Source organism: Meleagris gallopavo, chromosome 4, assembly GCF_905368555.1.
Source record: "Meleagris gallopavo chromosome 4, MGAL_WU_HG_1.1, whole genome shotgun sequence".
NCBI classification, from domain to species: Eukaryota; Metazoa; Chordata; class Aves; order Galliformes; family Phasianidae; genus Meleagris; species Meleagris gallopavo.
The window spans coordinates 49,502,200-49,525,510 of record NC_139407.1 but is presented as its reverse complement, the minus strand read 5'-3'; the positions used below and the strand labels follow the sequence as shown (position 1 = coordinate 49,525,510).

The 23,311-nt window shown below is 37.5% G+C and overlaps 1 protein-coding gene across 8 annotated transcripts in view; it reads left to right on the top strand.

Annotated features, from left to right (window-relative positions):
* Nucleotides 1–20,467, top strand: part of TBC1D1 (TBC1 domain family member 1) — a 97,026-nt gene extending 76,559 nt beyond the window's left edge. For all 8 annotated transcript variants that reach the window (XM_085223326.1, XM_085223330.1, XM_085223327.1 and 5 more), the window contains 8 exons: nt 436–621; nt 2,554–2,715; nt 4,087–4,245; nt 8,419–8,663; nt 9,086–9,245; nt 13,654–13,823; nt 16,110–16,280; nt 18,411–20,467. In XM_085223326.1, the coding sequence (XP_085079452.1) occupies nt 436–621; nt 2,554–2,715; nt 4,087–4,245; nt 8,419–8,663; nt 9,086–9,245; nt 13,654–13,823; nt 16,110–16,280; nt 18,411–18,611 (1,454 nt within the window). In that variant the 3' untranslated portion in view covers nt 18,612–20,467. The remainder of the gene's footprint in view (nt 1–435; nt 622–2,553; nt 2,716–4,086; nt 4,246–8,418; nt 8,664–9,085; nt 9,246–13,653; nt 13,824–16,109; nt 16,281–18,410) is intronic.
* Nucleotides 20,468–23,311: the final 2,844 nt, after the last annotated feature.

Genomic DNA, 23,311 nt, shown 5'->3' with positions numbered 1-23,311 from the left:
TTAAATTAAGTGAGTTCTTTATTTAGTGTGATATGCTACTTGAACTAAGCTGGCTTTCAACTCTGTTGCATTTCTGCAGTTTCTCAGATGTGCCTTTTCTCTTTTAGATCTGTCCTTGTAACGCTGTAATTAGTAAGCTGTGTTCTTTGTGGATGGTGCAGTTTTTATCAGGTTGTTGGGTTGTTTGTCTAGGGTTAGGCCATATGATTCTTATTCAGAAGAAACTTTGTAAATCTGCTTGAAACTGTCATTTGAGAAACCATGCTTTGGTAGGTATTACTACCTTCTATATATGTATGCGTATACATATATCCACGCACACGAGTGTATGCATGATATGTATATATGGATATACACGCAATCTTTGGAGATATGTCCCTTTGTTCACCCATTCATGAAGTCTAAGTAGTTCATGACAACTTCTCTCTTTCAAAGATTACACTGAGCTGGGAGAACTTCCACCCAGATCTCCTTTGGAACCAGTGTGTGAAGATGGCCCTTTTGGTCCAGTGAAGGAAGAAAGAAAACGGACATCTCGTGAGCTTCGTGAATTGTGGAAGAAAGCCATTATTCAGCAAATTCTGCTCCTCAGAATGGAAAAAGAAAACCAGAAGTTACAAGGTTGGTGAAGCTCTTCATTATGCACTACTGCAGTACAAGTTAAATTTTTGGTTTGCACTGTGGCCTTCAGTGTTTGAGCCAAACCATAATGAAATGTTTTAGACATGTAAAGTTGAAAAAGTTAAGCAGTGTGTTCCTCAGCTTTCGTAACAAAAGGCAATAATTTTTTTTTTTCTCAGCACTTACCCTTATAATTTGTTTACTTCATATTAACCGCTACCCTTTTTAGTTTTACAGTGGTTGAAGTGCTTCAGTCTGGTGTCTGGAAGTGATGATAAGGAATTTAGCACAATCACTATCATGAATTTAATTATTTTTACTCTTGCATCTATAAGCCTTTGTTTAAGTGTTGATCAACTCAAAGTTCTACTTAGCCAGTTTTGAAGTTCTAAGGATCTGGCTGTAGACTTCAGCCTGTGGGTGCGTGCAGTAGTACAGGCACCATGCAAGCAAGCTTTGTATGCAGTAGTAATAACTTAGATTAGTCAAATGTGACTAAGAGTGTGTGAAACTTGGAGTGATTCTTAACCCATTTTTTTTCCTGCGGCTGGCCAAAAGTATCTCTGTAACAAGTCTTATCATGGTGGCAAGTTTGACATTTAAATTCAAAAGGCAGCTCATTAAGAATACTGATTTTTATTGTAGAGCTGCATACAGAATCACCAGTGATTGTCTCTGAGAGCTCCTCCTTGTGAATGGGGAGGACAGAAATGTTTGTTTGGATTATTCTGGAAGATCAGGAAGGGAATAGTCACCAGGATCCCAAGGGTGGGAAACTGGCATGAAAATGGCAATTCTTGTTTGCCTTTGTGTAAATTTGGAGAGAGATTGTTTTCCACAAAGAACAAATATGTAGAGAGAGGTCCCAGCAGAGCAAAAGGTTTCATATACCAACAATAAATTCCTTTTTAAAATGAGGCTGAGACTTCCAGCTGTAAGAAGGAAATGCTTTCTTTGGACATTGCATATGGTCCCTCAAAGCATTTACCTATCTGTAAGCTATTTGCTGCTGCTAGTACAGCTCTCTTATCTGGGCCCTGATATCTGAAGGGCACTTGATTGCCTACAAACTCCAAAGGTGTCAGCACATTAATATGTTTTATATGTAATACTATTACAGCAAAACATGTCCATGTAAACCAAATGCACAGTGATAGGTGCTGTGAAAAGCATTTAGAGAAAGAGATACTGAGAGAAGTGATTTATATAACCCCTTAAATTTAGAGCAGGATATCAGAAATGAGCTTTTATCAAGTTGTTCTGTGCCTTGCATTTTTATGGGATCTTGCATTTGGAAACAAATTTCCTTTGTTTCATATATCTATGCTCCTGAACTTTTTTAAAAGTTCTTTTGTCTTCAGGTTATCTTAATCTACCACTATCAATCAAGTTCTTGGCAACTGCTGGACAATAATATCCATTCAAACTTCAATAAGTTTAATCAGATGCTCTGTTGTTTTTGAGTTTTTTTTCCTGCCTATTTGTAAAACTAGCAGAAATTCACTAAGATGCACATGTCTGAAGCTAGCTAGTGAATGAATGAGGGAAGTGTTGGCAAACGTGATGGCCCCAGGTGTGCAGTGGACACTTTGGAGAAAGGAACACGTCCTGGGTAGCTGCTGAATGAACAGTGCAGCCAGTGAAACAGTACTTGCAAAACAGATTATTGTGCTGTTAGCTGACAAGCTGTAAGGAGCTTCATTTAACTTGTCAAACACTGTTAATACATGTAGTTGCATGTAACACCTTAACAAACAAACAAAAACCCAAACACCAACCCACAGCACAGTCACACCAATTTTGACAATTAAGAGGCCTCAATTTTAGGTAGATTGCACAGTAACTGTTTGTTTGGTAAAGTTGTAAGTGAATTAATCAATTTTACAAGTATTAATCAATGTTAATTGGTGCACTTACGATATTGTTTCCCAGCCTCAGAAAATAATTTGCAGAACAGACGTCTGAAGCTTGACTATGAAGAAATCACACCGTGCTTGAAAGAGGTAACTCTGATTTGGGAGAAAATGTTGAGTACACCTGGAAGGTCAAAGATTAAATTTGATGTGGAAAAAATACACTCTGCTGTTGGGCAAGGTAAGCACTGTTTGTTATTTTGTGTTCTTGAAATGCATGCAAACTGAAAAGGAATAGGGTGACTTCTTAACCACTCCTTCTAAACAGGTTCTTACTAGAGATGTTTCTCAGGCTGCTGACTGCATGAGTAATAATGTGCAGTATTTTCATGGTTACACACGAGCATGTTGTTATGCACTGTTTCCTTTCAGTGTTAGCTGCACTTGTATTACTGGTGTTAATAGACTGGGTGTTGTTTGTTGTTTTTCTTTTGTTTTAATGAAAACTTTTCCTGTATGAGAGGTGCAAAGTACCTCTATGTATTACAGTAATTGCAACCCAATTTTGTAAATAGAAAGTTGTAATTAAAGAAGTAAGCCTAGATAATGCCAAATACATGACAGTGTAAAGATTGAAGAAGCTGTCTGCATTGTTAGCTGGAAATCCTGAGTTCCAGCTATGGTAGTACACGGACATACAAACAGTGAACATTGCTCTCTCTCTAGAACTGCTTTTTACCACAGCTCATTGCCATAGTTATTCTTCATTTCATACAGATAGAGGGTTCTGTCCTGTTGTTATGTGAACATGAGAAAAATTTGGTTTCTGTTGATAGTCTGATGATTCTGGCCTGTGTTAGTGTTCTAACCGGCACTTGAACTTGGAGTGATGCAACATAAGTAAATAAATCCCTGTTTAAAGGATTGTTACCAGTAGATTCAAGTAGCCTGTAGATGGGTAAGTTACCCATGGTTTTTAATGCTACAGACATCTCTGTATAGCCTAACTGTAGCAAAACCATGTTTTTAGAGCCAAATTTTGTCAAATTTCATATATAAGCAAAAACGAAAAATGCATTTAAATTCAATTTTGCAAGTTCTAGTTTAGATGAAAACTGTTAAAAATAACTTGAGTAAGCAATGCAGATAGGCAAAAAGTGCGCATTTATACTTTTCTGTGTGTGCATTCTAGCTTCCTAAAATTTACAGCCAATAATAGCGTCAGTGTTTTATTGAGAAAATGTTAATTACTCCTATTGCAAAGCTTTATCGTGTGCTTTAGTGTGGAAAATGGGTGATAAGCATCTAGCTTTTTAGAGATCAGTAATACAGTATTTGCTGCCTCCTCTAGTAGTTCTAGACTGGTTATAAGTGCTAACCTTAGACTTTAGGCAGCTCACCCTGTTTCCACCTTAAATCTCTCCTGTTACATTGCTGGTTTCTTCTGTTTGTGAAGGAAGTACAAGAATGACAGTAGTTTGATCTATGGTCTGTTGGAGGTAGCAGATAGAGATCTAGCAGATAGGGATCTGCTTGCTTAAGTTCCTCAATTCTGTTAGGTCAGTGGTAGCTGAACCACTGGAAATTACAGCTTTAATGACCTTCTTCTCAGGAGTACCACGTCACCACCGTGGGGAGATCTGGAAGTTTCTAGCAGAGCAATATCATCTTAAACATCAGTTTCCAAATAAACAACAACCAAAGGACACACCTTATAAAGAACTCCTTAAACAACTAACTTCCCAACAACATGCAATACTTATTGACCTAGGTAAGTACAGCTGGAGGGGATTCTGATTTCTGGAAGAGAAATAAAAGAAGGTAATGTATTAAAATACTCTCAGCACTTAATAATGGGTTGTTGCTAAGAAATGCTTTTAGTCTGATCTAAATGCAAACTATTACTTGATGCCAATAGGAAAATGTGAAATGTGTGTTTCAAGCACAGAGGGCCTTTGCAACATGCAGTAATTAGGGACTAGATCTGTATTACAGATATTAATGGTGAACTCCACAGATTAGTGGAATAGAAATCCTCAAGAAAGTAAGTCAGTATTTAAGTGCAGATTTAAGTGCAGAACAACAAGTGCTATTCATTTGTGATACCCGGCATTTACTGTCTCTCTTAAATACCCTTACTTGAAATAACACAGAAGTTTTACTTTCAGTGGATAGATGATAGTAGCTGGTATTTTTACTTGTATTAAAACAATTATGAAGAGCTCAAAAGCTCTTTTTAAGGCATCTCAGCAGGATGTTCCCACTGCCTAACTTCAAGCAGCAACTTGCTCCTAATTTAGGACGATGAATCGGTCTGTGGAGGCACACATGCTGTTCTCCACTGAGTGTAGTAGAGAGTGATTAGGAACCAAGGCTTTAAATTTAAGTGTCTTGTAGGTGGGTTTCAGACAGATCTATGCCCCCAAGCAGCAGACTAGCATGGCTGCTCCTCAGCTGGGTTAAGAATTCTGTGTACTCTCCTGCAGTCATTAAAGAATTTCGAATGTGACAGTAATTGTTCAAAATTATGCTGTTGTTGACTCCATATGTTCACATGTCTAACATTTACCTTTGCAAAAATATTTGTGCTTGAAAGAAACTCATCTGATGCAAATTAATAACACCTCAATAGTGTATGGCTGAATTGGACATTTTTACAGCTAATCCATAGGCTATTCATTTGAATATATGGTCATGGAGATGTATGTGCATACATAATAGATAGATAGATACTGTTCTCTTCTCCCTTGGATATTTCAATTCAGTTTATTTTCTTGGAAACCAAGACAACAAAAAAACAAGTGTTTTTCCATGAGGATGCCATCACTTGCATGTGAGTAGGTGGTCTACTGTGTTCATAACAGCTCTTTCAAATTAAATGAAAGAAGTAATCTTTTCTTCCAGAGCATGATAGAGTTTACAAAGTGTTGTGTTACAGGGTTTGTGGTTTGAGTCTGAGGGGCTACATGGAGCAATAATTAAGTTTGAATAAATGAATTTACTATGAAAAAGCTGTCATTGGGAAATCTATGTACTGCAACATAATATCATGTAATAGGATGATAAAAATTATAGAAGATCTGTGCACAGATGCCTTTTTCTCTAAAGGCATCAAACAGTTATTCTGTCATACTTCTGTATTCAAATAATATTTCAGTTGCAAGTAAGGTCATATACCCTTTCTGTCAGGTGGAAGAACTGCCTGGTGAGAGGTCATTTATTCTCAAGAATGTTCAGAAACACCTACTTCTTAATAACATTATATGCAGACAGTTTTCCACATGTACTGAACTGTGAGAAGATTTCTTGAGTTTAGATGGTGAACTAAGCTTTACAAAGTACATGAGAATATTTTCTTCCTCTTTCAGATGTGTTTTGCAATTTTTGGTAAAATAAGTTGAAATATGAAGTCACTGCATACAAAACGAAATCTGGCAGAACAGATGCAGTTCTATAACTGGTGTAGGCTAAGGTGGGGACAGTGACAATTGACATCGCCTTCACTTCTCTATATTTGACCAACTTGCCAGGCTTAGGAGTGGCACTGGGAAAGGTGTGACACTCCATGGGGCCTTAAGTGGCCAGCTGGGAATAGGTGACTGCCAGTGCATGCAGGTGTTGTTTCCCTCCAGACTTGGTCACAAGATTCTAGGAATTCCCCTGGATTGCACAATGCCAGACACGTAGACACATTTGGGTTTTTTGTTGTTTTTTTTGTTTTGTTTTGTTTTTGTGATAGATACTTATGTGCAATCACAGGTCATTTGCTAGCAAGTACCTATTAGTCAGCGTATGTGGTTTCATACCCCCCTGGCAACATAATATGTTGGGATTCTGTCACATTGAGGTGCCATAGTAAGGGGTGAACAGTTCTGTGCTGAATCAGTGAGTGGGCTGAGTAGAGCAGAGTCCGTTGCACACCAGAGATGACACTCTGGTGTCATTTGGGGAGAGAAGTGGGATAACGGACAGCAGGAAGCACAGGCAGCAGCCTGAGGGTGAGTTTATTACCACAGCCTGGGGCTGGCTCAGCAAGCTGTTCCTGTTTTCTGTCTGGTTATACACACAAATACTACTTAGCTCTTTCTCTCACACAAAGACTTTCTCTCCTGGGCTCTGCTGGTAGAGACAAGTGACTGTGTGCAAATCAGTGACAGTGCATGGTTGTTTTCCTGCAAAGTACTGTTTTTGTGGGGGAGCTATTTGCTAGCCCAGTTGTGTGGGGAAGGATGGGCTCCTGTTATTTCGGTAAGATTGAACTAGGAAGCTGAAAGCTTTGGTGACACACACATTGAAATAGAGTAGTGCTGTGCACTAAAAGGAATTTGCATTTTGGCTTCTGTTTCTTCAGGCTATCAGAATTGTTTCTTTTTAAATAGATCCTCAAGAATCTGTCTGAATGTTGCACTTCTCCCTGGATAGAAGAACTGATATTCTTGCTACCTGTGGTTATAATATTTTAAAAGCTTTCCCAAATTAAGCCCGAAATGTCTTGTTAACGCAGTAAGATGCTAAGCTGTATAAGTATTGCTTGGCTTAGTTGAACTAAGCAGTTGAACTGATGTGTTTTCATATGTAAATACTGCTTCCTGAGAATGAGGAGCGTTGAGATGCAGATTTAAAGTACAGCAGCCACTGTCCTGCCCCAGTTTATGTTGTTACTGTGCTGCTTTACTACATGCACAAGAGCAGAGGCACAGTTCTATGGCGCTTTTTTTTTTTTTTTCTGTCTGTTTCCTTCTCTGGCCATATCTGCTGCAATCAGTGGGGATTTTGGGTTCTGAATGCTAAGTTTTTGTTCAGTAAGTGATTTATTTTTTTGCCAGGTCAGAGTAAACTGAAATGCAAATGGTATCAGCATAGGAAATTGCTGTACTCATCACTGGGTGTTCACTGAACACAGTAGAAAATTGTATTTTGTTTTATTATAGGCTAGAAATAAAGTAGTAGATAGCAGCACTCTTGAGGTACCAGAGTTGATTTCAGCCTCTTTTCAGCAAAACCAGAAATTGCTTACTCCTAAGTAAAAGTTAGAATTTGTGGGTAAGTTAGAGCCAGGGCACTCAGAAATGAATCTGCTTGTGAGTTTAGCACTTTCATCCCTCTATTTAATGCTTTGTGAATTTCTTAGCATTTCTATTCTTGCTCAAGGTGTGTTTTTTCTTTGTGACTTGTTTGAAAGGCACCTTACCATGTGAGTAAGGCAGCACAGATCTGTCTTTATACTGTGCTGCAATAACTCCTCGTTGTGGCAGAGGAGGCAAAGGAATGAAAGTTCCCAGTACAAGTGGAAGCTAAAAACTTTGCTTCACCAGCATTGAGTTATGTGATAGGGCCTGGCCTAGGGAGGCTGGTCAGAAGTTGCAAGCTGGGGTGGTGTGTGACAGGCCACAGCAGCTACCAGATGGCAGAAGGACTCTGCCCCAGGCTTTGTTCATTGAAATGGGAGCTCCGATGTTATCTAGGCAGCGCAACAGCATTCCAGGAGCTAAGGGGTGGGGTGGTATTTAACAAGTGGGCAACTGAAGAACATGCTCCACTTAATACCAGAACAAGAGGCATATTCAAATTTCTTCTCAGTTCAGGTATGTAGCAAGGGAAATCTGATAGGGGCAGACGAGGTTAAAAAAAAAAAATACTGTCTTCTGGAAACATTTTCAAAAATATCTGTAAAATTGAGGCTGTTAAATGTTCTTGCAGAACTGCAATATCACAGAGTGACTGAGGCTGGAAGGGACCTCTTGAGTTCATTTGGTCCAGTGCCCTACTCTAGAGCAGATTGCGCAGGACTGTGCATTCAGTTTCTGAATGGCACCACAGGTGGATACTGGAGCTTTTCTGGGATGAAAGGCTACAGTCTGATTTTTTTGGTTTGGTTGGTTATCTTTTGTTTTGTTTTTGTTGTTGTTTCTATTTTTTAACATAACCTTAACTATGTTCACAGGACGCACGTTTCCAACACATCCGTACTTCTCAGCACAGCTGGGAGCTGGGCAGCTGTCACTCTACAATATTTTGAAGGCCTATTCCCTTCTAGACCAGGAAGTAGGATATTGCCAGGGACTTAGTTTTGTAGCAGGAGTTCTACTACTTCATATGAGTGAAGAAGATGCTTTTAAAATGCTGAAGTTTCTCATGTTCGATGTGGGACTAAGAAAACAGTATCGTCCTGACATGACAATTCTACAGGTATGATTTCTATTTTTCTAATACAAGAATACTGATGATAAGTGACAAAAAACAATATAGATATAGCATTGTCAATGTCTGGACTTGATCTTAAATTCAAAAATGAAGGTGATGATCTGGAAAAATAATGAATTGTTTTAAGTGTAGTAGTTTCAAACTAAAATAAGCTACTGGAAAATCTATGAAAGCTATAATCAGCAAGAATTCTGTTATGTTGTTTCTGAGGTTTAAATGAGTCTGTTGTAGGCTCATGGGTGACCCATCCTTGGTGTTCTATGTGGATATTTCTGAGTATTTCTTTTCTTCGCGAACATCAGTCCAAACATCACCTGACAAATATGTTTCCCTGTTTTTAGTAAGATGATGAAGTGTGGACTTAGCTGTTACACCATATTTAGCTTTAGTCTTTCTTCTTTGTGCAGATCCAGATGTACCAACTGTCCCGACTTCTTCATGACTACCATCGAGACCTCTATAACCACCTTGAGGAACATGAGATTGGCCCCAGCCTCTATGCTGCTCCCTGGTTTCTCACCATGTTTGCCTCACAGTTTCCCCTTGGATTTGTCGCAAGAGTATTTGGTAATTCTTCATAAAATTTCAATATATTCTTCTTGACATCTTGTATTTGGAATCCTGCTATGAGGAACAGTGTATCACCCAACCTGTTCCAGACATCCAGGAGTATTACTTTTGTTTTGTACTACTGTTCATCAATAGAAAGTTGTCCTATGAAGCATGTTGTGTTTGCAGTAAAATAGAAGAGAGAACATACAACAGTTCCAAACAGTCTCACATTTCATTCTCATTGCTAGCTTTTTCCACCCTGTAAATCACCTGTAGAGAGAATGTTAGATTTGTTACCATTAAAGCATAGTGACATGACAATACCGCTTACATGCCCAGAGTTACTTTAGTTGCAAGCTGAAAAGAGATGTACACAAGGCATCATCTGAGAAATGTATCCATTTATTCCATTGTCACTGTCTCCAATGCTGTAACTGGAAAATGATTTTGAAGGTTATGTTTCTGAAACATACACAGAGATGACTCTTAGAGTTTAATAATGGATTTATTCTGCAGAAGCATAGAGCTTTTAAACTCCTGTTGGTTATCCTTAAACTTCTAGCCTGAAGGATGATCTCCTTACTTTGCAGAACCTGGTAAATATTATGAAGCACACAATGTTTAGGCTCTGAGGTTACTTCTGCTACTATTATTTGGAATCTGTAGAAGTAGTGATCTATTTTTATTTTTTTTAATAAATTCACATGAGGATTTCACCTTGATGCTTTCTTATCAATGAATTTTATAGAGTAATTGGTATTGAGAAAGCGCTTTATTTTCTTTTTAGTTTTTTGTTTCTCCATTGCATTATGTGGCACTGTATCTACCACGATAAGCAGGACAGATTGGAACTCTCCTTCTGTTTTCTGTCTTCTAATAGGAATTTTTTTGCCTTTTCCTTAGTCTCACTTAAGAGATGTAACTACACAGTGATTATTGTTGACACTTGAATGTCTTTGAAAGTTACAATATCATTTACCACAATAAAAAATAATAAATGCAGATTCTGAGATGAGCCAACAGCAATCCAGTCCTGTTTCTGGTCATGCTACAAGTAGTGTTAAAAGAAATCACAGTGATAAGGATAATATACACTAAATAGAACGACATGTCCTATCATTAGCATCTTATCTCCAGGGAAAACAGAAATAGCATTTTGCCTTATTTTTTCATTCATTTTTAATTTTATTTATTTTTATTTTGTGAAAGTTCAAAGTAGATAGCTGTCAATGGAAGTTAACCTATCTGTCAATAATGATCTTTAAGCATTAAATGAATTGTTGTATGCAAGTGTCACATACTGAAATTATCATCAGTTCACCTTTCAGTTATTCTTAATCTATCACAGTACTGTACATGACAGTAACAGTCTTTGAGTTGGGCTGTTGACTGCAATGAAGATTATAAAAGTGCTTTGTTTATCTAGTATATTTGGATTTCTGCCTTTCAGAGCTTTCAAAAGCAAGATTTTGCATTAGAATAGAAGGTAAAGATGCACGATCTCTATAGGTCAAGAACAGAAAGCTTATGTGATTTAAACTGTCACCTAAATCTCAGATGTTTGTTGGAGAGGAAGGACAGCATGACCAACAGTTGCAGGTTTTTAATGTCTGAAAGTATGTAGGAATGTCTTTCTTGAAATGGTGTTTACTGGAATTATGTAAATAGAGTGGTGGACATTATTTTACATTAGAAAGTAAAATCTCATCTTCATCCATGTTAAAGACTGAAACAAACAACTGTAAACCTGAAAAAAACTAAAGCTGTCACTTTATTAGTGGCTGCTATGAGCATTAAGGCAAATTAGGATCCAGCCAGTTCTGACTCCTGTATTCAGAGACTTTTGAAGAGCTTAGGTACATTTTCATTGCACACTGATTCGACCTCTTGAGCTTAATGTTTCCTTTTAATGTCAGAGTAACTTGTCTGTAGGCCATGAAAACTTAGAGCATACTGCCATTTTGTAACGTGTTCTTTGAACGCTTGATGTTTGAAACCCTGCCACTACTTATACAATTGTTACAGAATACTTCTTTTGTCTTTTTATAAAGCATATTTTTCAAGCCCTTCACAAGAAGCATGTAAGAGCAATGGGCTATAAAGAGGTTAATCTAAGGACAGTTTTATGAGTCAAACAGAAAAGCTGCTTTTTACTTTTTAATTATCTGTACAACTTTCAACACTTCTCCTGTGCTCAATCTAATGAAAGTACAGCATAACAAAGATGTATTATTTAATACCATATTAACCTATTTAAAGAGGAGACTTTGGTAAAAGTAATGTTTATTTTATTCCAAGATTATAGATAAAACTTAAATTTTAAATCCTCTAGGCTGCCAGTGACGCTGACATTAATTTGGTACCTTCACTGTGCTGGCGTTGGCTGGCAGCCCACTGAACAGGAAGTGTGGGGAGTGGATAACAAATGGGTCTTTGTTAAGTACTTTCTATTTTAAATGAGAGAAAGATTTCAGCTCTGTATTACCAGCTCAGCTCATACAGACATTTGTTAACAACTTACAGGTCACCTTGAGTTAAACTCTTTGTGGGGCAGGTGCTGAATCACAAATACACTATTCTCTGCTCTGTTTTCTCTTTGTGTTTCTTAGCTGTTTTCTAGCATTCTGTGTCAAAACATGCAGCTTTCCTTATAAAACGTTTTCCCATAATTTCCAGTTTCATTGGACAGTTGAAGCAGATTCCTTCTGTTATCCCTTTCCAATCATTCCTGCCTTACATTGAATTAGATGAAAAATTTTATGCAACTTCTAGAATGAGTAGCAACAGAGTGCAAGGCTTATGATTAGTTATTGATTGTACTTTTCTTTCTCAACCAGTGAGAAAGAGAAGTGAAATGACTTAGTGTTTCAACATCTTCAATGTGAACGAGCAGGGTAGTGGGTTGAAATTTCATTCTGATACAAATTTGGAAAGAAAAAAAAATTGCTTTTATGAAGAATGCAGTTAGTGTTTTCATATGTTATTTACTACATCAGAGAAACCTGTGATTTTGCTAGCAGTCATTTCCATTATCACGTATGTTTCTTTTCTTTAATTTTTTAAATCGTGAAGGTACACAGTATGTTGTGTTATCGTCTTACTTTGTGATTCTCAGCTACTTCATTTGCAGCTTCAAATACAAGGAAGGGAAAGATCAGGAGAAAAGCCCTTTCTAAATAAAAACAAGTATAGGAAATTCAGAATAAAACTGTTATCTTCCTTTTCCTTACAAGTAAAAGCAGTGGGCAAGAAAGAGGTTAACTAGAAGAACTGTTTTATGAGTCAAATATAAAAACTGAATTTTATTTTTTAATTATCTGTAAAGCTTTAAACAATTCTGAACAGAATCTAATGAAAGTAAAGCATAATAAAGATGTATCCACCAGTACTATTTCGTATGTTATATATTTTGGCTCATAATGAATCTTTAAATAAAACCAATAGAAGATTCTGAATTCCAGTAGCAGGAAAGTCAGATGCAGGACAACGCTGTTTATACTGTGAACTGGTGGAGTCAGATGGGTTTGTTTCTTGTCTAATGCTTTGATTGCAGTCTTCTATATCTTGCCTCTTTAAAGACATAGGAAGTTTGTAAAGGAAAAGAAAGGAAAGGAAGTTGCATTGAAAGGTCACTATGTACTGTGGCTTCATTGTGCTTGAATGTATGCCAGGGTGCTGTCACTGCAGGGCCACCTGCAATGTTAACGCTTAAGCTGTATTACTAAGATTTCAGGGTACTTATTCCTGTAACTGTTAGAATATTAATGTAAGTGGTTGAGACACCTTCTAAAAATAAGCACATGCACATGAAACTTGATGCTGCTGGAAAATGTGCATTTATCTACACATGCCTTAACGCTGTCTTACTGAGGTTTTGTAGCTTTATCCATCAGATCAGAAAACAGAGCTTCAAATCTTCAGTTGTGTCTTTGGAATTAGTTTCTGTCTGCTCTCTTAGGATCTGAAATGGCACTGAGTACAGAGATCCATTTAACTTCAGAGCTGCAGACTTAGCAGTAAATTCCACAGTTCGTATTTTATTTCTTTATTCCCACAAACATCTCAAAAGAAAAAAGCCCACGAAGCTACTAAGTGCACAAAAAGCAGTGAAACTGCCAAACTTGACTACCTGACTTATTTTGTGTTCTTTGCTTGAATTTGAGTTGGATTTGTTGGATGAAAACTCCCTGAACAAATTATTTAATTGATTATGCTAGTCAAGAGTGCATTCACAGTCTTAGTTGGGATTCTGCAAGAAATCTAAGACCACAGCCTCAGTAATAAATGTACATGTCCAGCAGAGTATATCTAGCCTCCAGATCACCCTTAGGAGAAATTGTTATTCTTGGACATTTTATTGTTTTAAAATTCTTGTCAAAAGATGGGCTTACTTATGTGCTCTATTTTTTCTTTGTTTTCACAGATATGCTGTTCCTTCAGGGATCAGAGGCTATATTTAAAGTGGCCTTAAGCCTTTTGGGAAGCCACAAGCCCTTGATTCTGCAGCATGAGAACCTAGAAACTATTGTTGATTTTATTAAAAACACTCTCCCCAACTTGGGTTTGGTACAGATGGAAAAGACGATTAGTCAGGTATGAAATAATTTGAATGTATGAGTAATATGCAAAGAAATAATATTCTTTTTAACAAATTCTTGGCAGAAAATTCACAGCAGTGTTCTGTGTTACTTCCAGCTGAGAAAAATTCTCTAATTGTAGTTCTGAAGATGCTGAAAAATGTATGAGTTGTATTGTACCCCTGTATTCTTATATATATGCACTGGTTATGGTCACTTTATGAAGCATTTAATGAAATTGAGAGTTTGGGGTCTCCAAATAATATTGCTTTCCAAATCTAATTTCAAGTGCAGAAGTTGACTTATATGAGCTTTAAAAATGTTGACTTGGGTTTTACAGAACTAGAGGCCTTCCTCTAGACTCTGTCTATTCTGGCTTTTATGGTGCTGTCTTGGTATGTTGCAGCAGTGGTTTCTTATTTCACCCTGAAGAACCTAGGGGGGTATGGCTTCCTATTGTAGACAGTGATTATAGACAGCACAAACTGGGAATTCTAGAGCCTTTTTTTTTTTTTTTTTTAAATAGCAGACTGGGAGAATTATGCAATATTGCCAAGCTAGCAGATGGCTCCAAAACTATATAAATGTGAATTGAAACAAAAGGGGAAAGAAAGTGGGAGATTTCTAGGGGGTAAACAGAAGTATATGTTATCTACCAGGCTTAAAGCCCAAAGTGCACAACTCTACAAAAACTCAGAGTGCTCAGGTGACCTGTAGGAAGCCACTGGCTTTGAGCAGGAGGATGGCAAGATGCTCTGTTCAGGCATTTCTGACTGCTCTAAATTTAAAAGTGGGCAGGCAGAAGTGAGTACAAGGCAGAGCCATTCTCATTCTTTGATTAGGTCTGCCTTTAAAGAGAGTGGCAGGTTGACGTGCACTGCAGTCCATATACAGCTCCTTACCCCTTCTGCAACCTGGCCTTCAGCGTACGTGCCACAGCTTGCCTTCAGTTAGTTAGCTTTCAAATCAAGCTTTTGATTTGCCTCATTTTTCACCCCTTTCAGATTTGATGCTCTGGATATGATGACAGGGATTTCCCTCCCTTCTCAAAAGCAGAAAGGCTGGAAGTGGTAAAGGCAATGAGAGGAACTAACAGTTTCCCTGCTGAATTGCACTTTGTTTTTTTTTGTTTTTTTTTTTCAAATTTCAGTAGTGTTTTCTCTCCAGAAATGTTCAGATCATACAGAAAATTAGCGTTCCATATGTGTAGCCAAACCCAGATTAAAACTCTGTGCTCAGTGTTTGGATTTGTATTTCTTCTGCTATACAACTACTTGAGATTATTTTTAATAGCGTATATAACAAGTGTTATGAACATTTCATAATCCTGATGGTTTATTTAACTATAAGTAATGTGTAGGAATGCAGTGCATAAAATAAGAAATAATTATTGATATTTCATCAGATATTTAAGATTTTTTTTTTTACTTATTTCTAGGATAAATAAATTACAAGAGGTTTAAAAGTAAATAATAAGTCATGGGTTTCTAATCTTGAGCTATTTTCAAGATGCATTTTAAAATCACCTTTACGTTTGTTTCTTCTATGTTCTGTAATTGGCCATTTGTCCTTTTCATTTAGCTGCTTTTTCGCTGGTGCCAAAGGAGATAATTAGTTGGTTTTTGATTTGTTTTCCTTCAGGTTTCTCTGTGCGCCTCAGTTTCTTTATCTGCTTTTAAAGTAGAACGTTTTCTTAATGCTCACTTATAACATTGACACTCATGTCAGTGATTAATAGTTAACAATAACAATCTACCTTGACATTACATAATGTTTAAATGAAGTGTCTTTGTGTAAGGATAGATAATTTCATCTTCTTTCAGTCTCTCAGTAAACCATAAATAAGCCTAGCAGTGTCTGCTGGTTTTCATTTGATGCTGTGCTACAGGAAAACTGTTAGACTTGTACGTGGCCCAAGAATTTGGACTGCACTTTCTGGAAATGCATCTAATTCCTCATCTAATGTCTGTGAGAGTTCATGCCAAACTCAGATGCATGAAATTTGCAAGCTAGGAAAGGGAGTGCCATATAAATTCTGCACTTCTTGAAAGCTTCAATGTAAGTGATTTTGCTGAAGCACTGAATCAGTACCAAAGCTTTAAATTGAATCCAGATTCAGTGCCAGTGTTTGGCTCAATCTTGCCATCTCCAGAGTAGGAAATGCTAATGCCAAGAATTGTCTTTTTTTTTTTTTTTTAATGCAACAATTCAATACCCATGTGTTGATCTGTGGGTTTGAAGGCATCAAATGAGCTATAGTTTTGATCTGCATAGCACCTAATAATGTTTTCATATACAACAGGTGTTTGAAATGGATATTGCCAAGCAGCTGCAAGCTTATGAAGTTGAATACCATGTGCTTCAGGATGAGCTTATAGATTCATCTTTGAATGACAATCAGAGACTGGATAAGTTAGAAAAGGCAAACAGTAGCTTGCGCAAACAGAACTTTGAACTCCTGGAAGAACTGCAGGTACAACTTATATTCATATTAACTTTCTTATTTATCTAGGTTTTTTTTTTTTCAGAAGAGACCATCCTACAGTAAGGCACAGAAGAGATTGGTGTTTGGTCTAGTGACTTAAAAGCTTAGCAACTTGTGGTTTTATTTGGTTTAGCATTTAAAGCTTAAATGCAGAAATAATTCTTAGAACAGTGAACAGAGCACATGCTTGCGATTAGTGAGAAATTGAATCATTGCACTCCTCTTGTAATTAAAATCATAGCTGTAGGAGATGATTAAAAATATACATGGTGCTTTTGCAACTTCATTTTTACATTTTTCAGTCACTGCTTTATTACAGCTGCCTATTGAAAATGAAAAGCTAATGCCCTTGTCACGAATTAGAGCTGCGTCATCTGTGGCTTATGTTATCTGTAAAGATACGGCCTTTCTTGCAAAAACGGGGGGGGTGGTTGTTGGTTTTCTTTATTTGTTGAAAAACTGTTATTCACATGACTTACATAATATGTGAAATAATAATGTTTAGTATGTGTTCTGTGCCCATTCAATCCACAGCCTTTGGCAGTACACCACCTGGTCTCTGTAGGTCTGTAGGGCTTTTCCTTTGTTTAACTGCTTTCTGATTGCTTTATAACAGAATATTTGTTATAAATCTTCTGATCATGCAGTTAATTTGATGGAAAAAAGGGACTTCAAGGTTAAAAAACAGCTCATATGTTCTACTAACAGTTTCAAAGCTCTTGATTATTGTCAACACCATTGACTCCATAAATTCATAGGTGAAAGGAGTATAGATTTCTCAGGCATGGGTAGCTTATTGTATACAGTGACTAAGGCTAGCCAACTGCGCAGACCTAGAGGAAACTCTCTTAACAAAAATCTTCTTAAAATGTAAATTCTGACCATGCGAGATCTGAAACTGTTACAGGTTGTAAGATAAATCTTGCAGACGTAAGGGAAACTGCTCTGCAGCACATTTTTGTAAAGCTTCAGGCACATAGATGAAGAAATTGTTGAATGTAGGAGACGGAGGAGAAAAGGATTTTTGGTGTCAGATTCAAGATGAGATGTATAGGTGGCTGCGGCAGGGGATTTTCCACCCTGCTCCCATACCTGAAGGCTTTGCAGTCCTAAGTGGTTTTTGTTTGTTTTTACAAAGGTCATCTCCACTTCAGTGCTGGCAACTCAGCACCTAACATCAGAGTGGGGAAACTTGATTATCTGTAGTGTTGCAGCCCCTTTGTCTTGGAGGTGGGCCTCATTTGCCTTCCTTTCCAGTAGTGAAAGATGACCTATTGCAGATCTGAGCAAAAAATATGACCAAAACATGTGGGTCATGATTTGTCAATATTCTGTTCCTAAAGGCTGAACTTGTTAACCTTTCATAGTTATATATGAAGGGCAATGAACTCCTCAGAAAGGGAAATAACTTAAAGCAGAGACCATCCAGTGCTTTTGTCTGCAAACATTACTCAGTGATGAAACTTCCAAACAGATCTCTGCTTTTGTCAAAAAATTTAGCCACAGATCTCACGCAAGGAATTGAAATGATCTAGTATTTTGTTTCATGTGAATTAGAATGTCCCTGTCTCCAGCCTCTTGAAGGAGAATCAGGAATGCACAGCAACAGGAATTTATCAAGATTTGTTGTCCATTTATGTATCAGACTAAATCCTCACCTTCCCCTTTGCTCCAAATCCAGCATTTGTTGGACTCGGTGCTGAGATTAAATGGGATACATCTAACAGGCTAAGTTGTCTTTGCTTTGCAAATAATTTGGAATTCATCAAACATGGTTGGTCAAAAATGTCTCACAATTGACCCATACAGAGGCTTATCGTAATCTGCCATTCATTGGTATGTAAATTAAAAACATCATTAACTTTCTGATTTGACCTACATCACCTTAGAATCTATGCTTAATTGTGATCCAAAGCAATCAAGTTGAGAGAGGGAAGTGTCTTGTTACAGAGAACGCTCTAGTAGCCATCTAAAATACACAGGTCTAATCACATTCATGCTTGGATTTTACCTTTATAGTTTTCCTTCACTTTGGAAGATATTTAGTCAGATATTAATTTCCTTTTTTTTTTCTTTTTTTTTTTCTTTCCCTTTTTTCCTCCCTTCTTTCTGTCCAAGGTGGCTAATGGAAAGATCCAAAACCTTGAAGCCACAGTAGAGCTTTTATTGACTAATGAAGGCAAATTGAAGGAGTCAATTCTCAATCTTGAGCAGGAACGAACAGCTTTGCAGAAGGCAGTGGAAGAGATGCAGAAAAAGACTGGTGATACAAATGAGAAGCCTCTGCTTACTAGACAAGAGCACCTGGATGCTGACTGATCTGCAGTTGTCACAGAGCAGAGAAGCAGAGCAAAAAACAAAGGGAAGAACTGGGTCTTTTTGTCCATCCGTGGAGATATGACATTGTCATCTTCATTGTACATGCCTTACTGTAGCAAAGTGAGATAGAGGCGTTGTGGCTGTCCAAATCAGAAACAGGTTTCCTGGGGAGGAGTCTTTCTTCTTAGTACATAGAAGTGCTCTGCACAGCAAGATGACATGTCATAATACACAGGAGAAACCTACTAGTGTGTGCACAATGCACTGTAAAGATGTCAAGATCTTATTCTTCCATAAGTGCTTCTAAACCCAAGTGCTTTATGTTTGTTACATAGTTTGTGTTCATAAACACCATGCTAAATAGCACATCCTTTAGAAGCTCCTTTGAAAAAAATATGGCAGTGTAAAACCTTCAAATTGATGGTTGCCTTGCTGCAGCTATGCAGTGGTAACACTTGCAGAGAGTTTTATGATTGGACTTGAGATATTTTTCACAGTCTAATTCCCCTGCAGCTTGACTCAGTTCTGTTAATTATGCTGTTTACACCTTGGATAACTGTTTCTTGATGCTTGCAGATGTCAATCTATTGGACTCCAGAGAGCTGGACTTCATAGTATGTAACGATGTGTCATTAGGGGGTTGCCATCTGTTTTTATAAGTATCTTGTTTTAATATATTTTTGTTTAACATCCATTAGTGTGTTGTTGGCATTACCTGATAAACATACATACTGTATATAGTAACTGTGTTGTGCTTGACAAAATACACTGACATTGGTTTCATGAAGCCTGTAACTCTTGCAGTACTACCCAAGGATTTATATTTGGACTCTTAAGTTTCATTTTATTTATTTCTGATCTGCTGTGTGATGTAAGACATCATTTCGTAGGGAAACTAACGCCCCTCTCCATTTTTCCTTTCTTTGGTACTCTGCCCACCAGTCCTCTGGGAAATGTTATTCTTTAAGACTTTTTTGTAAGTGTTGGAGGCTTTTTGAGAGCTTCATGTTGTGCCAGAGATGCTTAAACTGCTTTGTAAAGGTTATGGCTGTTTGAATTAGGGCACCATTCTTTTTACAGTGCCTCTTTTGAGTAAGAATACACATTTTAAAAAATATATATATCATTTTCTTAATACAATGAAAGTAGTTTTCAGGCCAGTTGAAGCACCACTGCTGTAAGTGCAATAATATTCATGGCAGTCCATCCAGTTGTATGGGTTTGCTTCTGAATTAGAGAATAGTACTGTAGGTTTGTTTAATCCCAAGGACAGAATTAATATGCATCAGCATGTTGTCATGGTGGAGAATCACCCAGAGATGTGATGTTTTACTTAAATTGTTTTTATTCTTATTTTTAAAATTTCAAAGCACATAGTTGTGTTTGTTTTTTTGTTCGTTTGTTTTTCTGGCTGGAAATGTAGGAAAGGTTTTGTTTTTCTGTTTTCTTCATGCAAGACCCTTTGACACATCATGGTTGTAGTTTAACATTCATGTATTGTGCAGAACAAATACCTCTGTATAGGTCAAAAAGAAAAAGAGAATTTTCTATTCAATTTCTGAACGCTTTGTTTCACTCTGTCATGTCTTGAATATGACTCGTTCTTGCAAATCCACTCTGTATTCATTTAGTATTGAAATTCCAGATAAATTAATTATTATTAATCCACTTACCTCAAAGGCTTGCTTTTTATTTGGAAATCCATACTGGGACTCATGCTTCATGTTTAAAGCCATGTTATCATGGACCTCATACTGTTAGAGCACTCCGTAACATTGCATTTTTACACCATAGTGCCATAATTCATACACTGACGTTTTAATGAGCAATAAAAATAATAATAATGTATGCCTACATCAATGTTTTTAATTTATTTTTTACATTTGAAAACAAAAATGTAGTTTGTGGGGTGGCAGTTCAGAATCTTGAGACCTGCAGCTGCAAGTGTTGACTCCAGGGAAACATTCCTTTTTTTTTTCCTTCTAGTCCATTACCAAGAATCTGTGTAATTGCAGAAGTTCACAGTGTGGATAAGAACTGAAGTAAATGTTCTCAGAATGCACCAAAAGGGCAAATTAATAATAAGCAACTTTTTGCTTTTGTTACCGTATGATTGTTTTTATTGCATAAGAGACTGAATTTTCTATTTCTACGAATACAAATTATACAATTTTGTTAAAAATACAGGTGCCTGTCAAAGTGGGGTTTGCACTATGTGTTAGTCCAGGATCTGAATGTGGATGCAGTAGTTGAAGTCATTCTGCAGGTTACGCTGAAACAGCTATATGGTATGTTGTTTCTGTATGTCTTTCCCCATCTTATTTCATTTTTGTTACCAGGCCTCTCCAGTTCAGTTAGTCAAAGTAGAAGAGCCTGGACGAAGGTGAGGTCCATTCACCCAGTTCCAAACTTCAGAAAAACCTGTGGTTTTTCCATTCACAAGTATGAGAAATAAGTAATTAGCAAGCCCTGAGCTGGTCACAGGCACTTTTGCATATTTTTCCAGCTATGATGAACTTCCTCAAGGATATATAAAATTAGATTTCCTGCTGCCTGAATAATAACAATTGTTATCACATACTGTCTTCCATCTGAACAGTAATTTCTGACTCCAAATTGAATATTCTAAAAACAAAATACAAATGAAAACTCTGCAAATCCTCTGACCACTTACTCTCAGGAGTCACAAATGATCTGTTTCCGGGAGATCCAAGTTGAAGTGATTCAATCAATGTATTCTACACCTCTCTTCTTCTACAGTTAAAAATCCCCAGGTGTAATGCTTAGTTTCTAAATAAAAGGGGAAAAGAAAAAAAAAACAAGGAAAAGTGAACTAAATTCATCTGTGTGTGCAGCCTTGGCTTCCAAAGGTGCATGACAAAGGCAGCGGTGTGCTCTGTCAGCATGCTAGTGAATGGCATTAATGCAGTAGTTCAGAAAGAGGTAAGCCTGAAATGTGGAAGGAACTAATGCTAGTGTGTGCAACAAAAAAGAGGAATCTACTGTATAAAACTACAGCAATGAATAGCACTACATAGAGGAATGACCTATTGTGAAATGGTGTAATGTGTCACCTTGTTCTCCTTTGTCCTTTCCAGCTAGCATGTGTGATAGTGTGTGGTAGGTACTGGAGGCTCCCTGTGCTTATGGCTGTCTGATGTATTTTTGTATTTTGTACTGTTGTCTATATCCAGATATTACTACTTAATACAGAATTTGAGAATGATATTGCAGTGCCTACTGACTGAGAAGGTCAAAAGGTCCTTATGAAAGGCACATATTTACAGACCTTCCCTTGTTTAGAGTGAGAACTGTGTTGCAGCCACACTTGCACTTGGCCATGTACCCTCAATTATGAACTTGGCTCCCTGACTTGACCCACCCTGCCTTGCCTTGATGCTCTGGACTGCTGGTCTGTCTTGCTGGTCCCATTCAAGTCCTGCAGAACAGCCCCTTGCCAGTGAGATGTTCCTCCTGCCTGCCTGTTTTTACTCTCAGCTCCTGGCTCACTTCTCCTTTACTGCTCCCCAACACATGGCCCTGGAGCATGGCTCCAGCTGTCTGCGTTGCTTCTGAATCTGGTGCTGGGCTGAGCTTGTTTTGGTGTCTCTGCATGCCACTGCACACTGAGCAAACAAACCAGATCTCTTAGAGCTTGCTTGGGGACCTTATAGCACAATGGTCACACTATGTAAAAAGACCCAAATTAGTCTCCCGTCTATTTCAAAATACTATGATCCAGATCTTTTCAAAGAGGGTAATGCATTTGCATGTTAGGTTGATGACAGCAGAAAAGTGCCTAAAAAAGAAATGAATACATTTTGACTCCAGCTGGATGAATGCCATGATTGCTTGAGGCAAGAGGCACCTTAGATCGCTGTACAATATTCATACTGTGTCACACCCTGTGAAGTAATTTGGTCTTCAAAAGAGCTTTACTAGAACAGGTACGTGGGAGGGAGAAGAGTGCTGGCAGCCATGCTAACCAACAGGGTACAACCCAGGCATTGCCTTCAGAAGGCAAATGTGTTGCTGACACCCACCAACTTTTACATAACCTAAATTAGAGTGGATGACTGGGTACTCATTTGCTTATGCAGATGCCAGAAAGCATTCCTTTTATCTAAACAAACCTGAGGCTGCAAGAATTCAGTGCCCCAAAGTAGGCCTTTTCAGCATAACTCAAGGTGAACCAGTAATTCTTCATTATGCAGAAGATACTATTTAAGCCTTTGTATAAATTGATTTTTTTTTTTTCTTCTAATTGAATCATGCATTTCCAAGGATTTTGAAAAGATTTTGGGCTATAGATGCTAGAAGATTGTTATAGGATGAGTGAATACCTTCCTATATGGAATATTTGAAAAAGCATCCTGATGTTTAGGATGCTGTTTCTAGATAATGAAATGTCTTGCAATATCAAAGATGTTAAATTGCAAGACAGTAGTTGATTCAACATGTTTCTCCCATGTATTAATTACAAAGAACTGAGTAATTTGAAGAGCTGACCATTGGCTGGTACTTGGAGATCATGAACCTGTAGGTTCACAGTAAGATTAGCTGTATGTGCAGGGCTTTCCAGCTTAGCATTTCTGGTTTTCTCTTAGGATATATTTAAAAAAAAAAAAAAATCAATACCCAAAACAAACTTTAAAAAAAATAAAAAAGATATGTGGTTGCTTTTCAGAGTTTTAGGTTGT